The sequence below is a fragment of the Seriola lalandi genome, unplaced genomic scaffold, assembly GCF_002814215.2.
Source record: "Seriola lalandi dorsalis isolate HSWRI2012SDOR001 ecotype SW California unplaced genomic scaffold, Sedor1 jcf7180002001718, whole genome shotgun sequence".
Lineage (NCBI taxonomy): Eukaryota > Metazoa > Chordata > Actinopteri > Carangiformes > Carangidae > Seriola > Seriola lalandi.
The window spans coordinates 1-5,016 of record NW_019472376.1 but is presented as its reverse complement, the minus strand read 5'-3'; the positions used below and the strand labels follow the sequence as shown (position 1 = coordinate 5,016).

At 45.9% G+C, this 5,016-nt stretch overlaps 1 protein-coding gene across 1 annotated transcript; it reads left to right on the top strand.

The window, feature by feature from the left end:
• The first annotated feature begins 1,780 nt into the window (after window positions 1–1,780).
• LOC111664724 (mitogen-activated protein kinase kinase kinase 4-like) lies at window positions 1,781–3,935 on the top strand. Its single transcript, XM_023419436.1, has 3 exons — window positions 1,781–1,869; window positions 2,166–2,356; window positions 2,482–3,935. The coding sequence occupies exons 1-3, from the start codon at window positions 1,781–1,783 to the stop codon at window positions 3,918–3,920; spliced, it is 1,719 nt and encodes a 572-aa protein (XP_023275204.1). The 3' UTR covers window positions 3,921–3,935.
• Window positions 3,936–5,016: the final 1,081 nt, after the last annotated feature.

The following is a 5,016-nucleotide window of genomic DNA, read 5'->3' as shown; positions in this document are numbered from 1 at the left end:
CATCAGATGAGCCATTGAGAGCAGCCAGACACCATCTGCAGTGATAATTCACCAGTGGCAGCCAGACAGGGACAGCTTGAAGACCATAGTGCGTTTATGGTTAACTGCAGGGCATGGAGGCCAGTAACTTTCTCTGGGCGGCCTGCGTGTAGGTTTAGGGAAAAGCAAAGAATTCAGAACAGGAATTTGCACAGCTTTTACTGCAGCAGCACAATGTGTGCTTGAAGTGTCTCATGGCAACCAAACAAATAACTGGCAGTGATGGCGTCATTGGTTCCGCTGTCATTCCTGAGTGATTTAGTCATACTGTTCTGCGTAAGGAAGTGTCTTTTTAAAACTCGGTGTCACTCCCTCTCACATGCATTTACTATTTCTGTCCTCAGACACCACTCACTCATGCATGCCTTGGAATGTTTACTAATGTGCGCACAATCTCATCATACTTGTGATGGACACAGTGGTAGGTTGATGGCATTCACTCCGTCTGCTGCCTTCATGCATTTTCCTGATACCTGTCTTGATTTTTGCATTGCATTTCCACAGCACATTTTGTCTGTTGCTGTTGGTGCTAAATGCCTTATTGTAACACACAAGATTGCTTACTGTTCCTTCTTGGGCCTGCATACTGAAAAGATCACTGTGGTGTGCTGCCTCTGCAGAACAAGCCCCTTCACAATTTCCAATACAATACACTCATAAAGGCACCAGTGTTCTGTCATGCAAGAGTTATTCTGTGATTTCAAGACTGCTGTGGTTAAGGTTGGTGTGCTGTTAACGTTATTCTTGCAGTACGTGTCGTTTATGAACTCTTGATTGCAGCTGGACTCTTGTTGCATTAAAAGTTGCAGGATTTGCAGCAGGTGTCTGTCTGCCTTGCATGTAATTCCACTGCTACTCCCAGGGGACTCTGTGTGTGTACGTGTGCGCTTGTGTGTGTGTGTGTGTGTGTGTGTGTGCACTGCTTTTGGGCAGATGGGCAATAGAAGTCTGGACTCTCTCTCTATGTGGTTCCTTGAAAAGCTTAAGCAAGTGATTTCCAGATTAACCCCCTCCCTTAGCACTCACACACACTCCCCCAGTGAAAGTGATACAGCCTTGCCCCTTTCAACTCCGTCTGCACAGACACTAACAGGCGCGTGTTGGGGAATGCTTTTCAGTCAGATGATCGATGGTGGGACACATGGTGACCAGCATATAGAACTCCCTTTTTCATGCCCCTCCTTTTTTTCTCTCTCTTTTTGTTTCTGTTGGCGGGGTCAGACCTTCCAACCTTTGTCATTAATCCTATTAAAAAACCCTCAGAAAGGCATTAGGAAACAAAGCTGTCACAATGTAATCTAGAAAAGCGTGCTGCTTGCACTCTCTGTGTTTTTTTTTTCTCTCTCTCTTCCTTTTTTCCCAGAAGGAAATGATTCAAGTGACAATTGTGTTTCCTTTGAAGCAACATATTCTGCCATGGACTTTCCTAATTTGAAATTCACAGTCAGGATGTGGTTACGCAACCATGATGTCTACATCTTTATTGTGGCCCAAGATTTACTCTAATCACATGAAGGCAATGTGCTGTTTTGCATTAGCACTGTGTTTGCATATGGTGGAACAGCTTCTACACCCTTTGGGTGAGTGAGTCTCAGTGCTCCATGAAAACTTGACTTGTGCATTTTGGTTGATGACTTAGCAGACAGAGTTAATGAGGGTTACTATTTCTCCCTCTCTGGTTGAGCCATTATGTTTACCTAGATCGAGCGAGGGTGCCCACAGCTTATTATCCTGCGTCTGCATGGCTGTGGTCATGCACAGAGCATCGCTGCTGTACATTTGGGAGGCAGCCAGTCAGGCTCCAGAGGACAGACAACTCGTCAGTCTGCTGTAGGTAGTAGCAGACATTCAGTCTAGTTGCAGTTTAGCAACCAGTTTGCTGTGCCATTAGAGGAGATCTGCTGCACACTCTGTTTTGGGTACAAACAACTGAGCACTCTTTGACTTTGTACACACATTTCTTGCGTTTCCTTTTGAAATGACTGAAACAGTTTTGTAATGTCAATGCATTGACTTGTGGTTAACATCACTTTCATGTAGTTGTGGTTGATGTAAAGATGCAAATCAAGCTGATGTCGATAGTTTGTTCATCCTGTTTTCCTCTAAATTGTATTACATTTTGACAGGCAGGCCAAGCCAGTGGAAAATGCATCCCAACAGAACTTTGAGGTGGATGAATCCTGTGACTCTCCTAGTGAGGAAGAGGAAGCTCTGTATGGCACATCACCTCCTTATACCCCCCGTCAGATAAAACGCATGTCTGGCAAACATCAAAGGAACAGCCAGGCAAGGAGTGCTGGTCGGTCTCCCAACAAGGGTAAGTTCATAAATCGATTTGCCTGAGGTATATATGGAAATAAGTTTTAAAAATGTTTTACCATTTTTACATGCAGTTTTACATGCATTGCACTGACTGGGATGTATTTTGTGTCTTCACTTCAGCGGACCTTAGCCCATCTGTTCTGAGAGAGAGTCCCAGGCCAGTGGAGACCCCTGAGGAGCACAGCTACAAGCAGGGAAAGAAGCAGAGGGCCACACTGCGCTCCACAGAGAGAGACCACAAGAAGACCTTTGAAGGCTCCTTCATGCTGGATCCACTCTCCAAGTCCAGCCCTTTTGGTGCCCTCAACATGGATCCCAGGAAGCATTACTTGAGCTTGGGCTGCAGCAGTGGCAAACTTCCTGTCTCCATGCCCCATATTGCCCGGCCCCACCGCCAGACCTCCAGGACAGACTGTCCTGCCGACCGCCTCAAGTTCTTTGAAACTCTGCGGCTTCTGCTCAAGCTCACGTCTATGTCCTCCAAGAGGAAGGAGAAGGAGCAGAGAGGCCTGGAGAACATGGCCTTCATGGGTCACAACAATGAGGTCATTTGGTTGGAGCTGCAGGCTTGGCATGCACGACGCTCCACCGGTGATCAAGACCTTTTTCTTTTCACTGCCCGCCAAGCCATCCCTGACATCATCAATGAGGTGCTGCACTTTAAGGTCAACTATGACAGCCTGAGAGGGGCCCAGTGTTTAGGGTCTCTAATAATCCAGGGGGACTATCAGAGCATCCCTGATCTACTCTGTGGAGAGGAGAGGGAGCCCACTGTAGCAGAGACCAACCACTGTGGAGTAGATCCCTGGGGCTTTAGCGCCTGCCCCTCAACTGCAATGAATGCAGCAGAACCCTTGGGCTCTGGCGCTGATTGCAGGGAACACCTTCAACGCCAGCGGCTGGCATTTGAGCAGGTCAAGCGGGTTATGGAGTTGCTGGAGTCTGTGGAAGCTTTGTACCCCTCTTTGCAGGCCCTGCAGAAGGACTATGAAAAGTATGCAGCACGAGACTTCCAGGGCAGGGTGCAGGCGCTCTGCCTGTGGCTCAACATCACCCAGGACCTCAACCAGAAGCTGCGCGTCATGGCCACGGTGCTGGGCCTCCATGATCTATCGCGTATCGGGTGGCCTGTCTTTGAGATCCCTTCACCTCGCTGCTCTCGTGGCAATGAAGAGGAGGAGAATGAAAAAGATGAGGAGAATGACTCAACAGCCACTTTTACAGCTGAGAGCGAAGGGGAGGACAGGGATGCCGAGGAGGACGGGGGATTCGGATACGTAGCAGATGGAGAGTTGTCTCCCCAACTGACTCCTAAATTTGCCCGATTGTTGTCAGAAGACGAGTTTCTCCCAACTGCTACTTCAGGAAGTGCAGAATCAACTGTGGGAGGGGGAGTGTTCTGCCCCACAGCCATCTACAGACCATTTGTGGATAAAGCTCTGAAACAGATGGGACTACGTAAACTGATCCTCAGACTGCACAAACTGATGGACCGCTCTCTTCAGCGGTCCAGAGCAGCGCTGCTCCGCCACACTCCTGCACTGGAGGTGAGAGTATAGTATCTGCAGGCCGCACATGCTTAATGATAAGCATTTAATCCAAAAGTAAATAATCTTCAATTAAACAGAACCTCATGTTAGGGTTATAAAAGTGTCTCAAGTGTCTTAGTAAGGTGTTGCTTCACCTTGAGCATCCAGAACGGCTTCCATCTCGTAGATTCTGAGTCTCTGAACTCTACTGGAGTTTGACAACAAGAAATCTCAACATAAAAGTTAACATACTACTAATTTTCCTTAAACCATTCAGTGAGACCTTGTGCTGTGTATGGAGGCATCTACATTTATTATAGTGTTAACTTTAGCACCTGGTTTTGATTTAGTCTTTTGATGAAAATATGTTTGATTTTTGTTAGTTTTTTACTCGAGTGTTGGTCACTGACGTCTCACTTTCGTCACACATTTAATGTCTTCTAAGCATTTTAAGGCTACAGATGTTGCCATCTGCCTGTGCAGTTACTATGGTTACAGGTGTCTCTCACAAGGTGTCACTCTGCTCTGCAGTAATACGCTGTCTGACTGACCCCACTAAATCCAGTCAGCATTTCCAAACTGTCTGTTTGAATAGAGCCGCTCTCTCTAGCTCTGTACAGTTCTTCCTGTTAAGCGAGCATTACTGCAGCTCCCTGCGCTGTTCACTGCTTCACATCTACAGAAGTTGATTCTTACGTTACCATACTTCTTTATAAATGTTGGTATGCTGCCTGCATGTTTTCGTAGTTTGTCTCAGCTGTTTTGTTGCAGCTCATTGTCTAATTCTTTGTGGATGAAATTAGTCCAGAAAATCTGGAAGAACAGGTAACATCAGTAACATTACTGACAGACCCATAACTTTGCAAGGTGTTTCTTATCAGAGTCAGAATCAGGTTTATTACCAAATAAGTTTTCACGTATGAGGAATTTGCTTCGGTGTTTTGGTGCAGAATACTTATCACAGTAGTTGGGAAAAAATAAAAAGACAGATAAAGCACATCCTGCAAGTCAGGAAGCATAAATGGAAAACAGAAAAAAGAAAATCAACAAAATGCAATGCAAAATATGAAAAAATTATATAAAATAATACAAATATTAACAGTATTGCATCAGGACAAGTGACTAA

Coding starts and splice junctions, on each gene's coding strand:
- LOC111664724 (XM_023419436.1), top strand. CDS start 1,781: ATGGCTGTGGTCATGCACAGAGCATCGCTGCTGTACATTTGGGAGGCA. Junction 1,870..2,165: donor AGACAACTCGTCAGTCTGCT/GTAGGTAGTAGC, acceptor ACATTTTGACAG/GCAGGCCAAGCCAGTGGAAA. Junction 2,357..2,481: donor TGGTCGGTCTCCCAACAAGG/GTAAGTTCATAA, acceptor TCTTCACTTCAG/CGGACCTTAGCCCATCTGTT.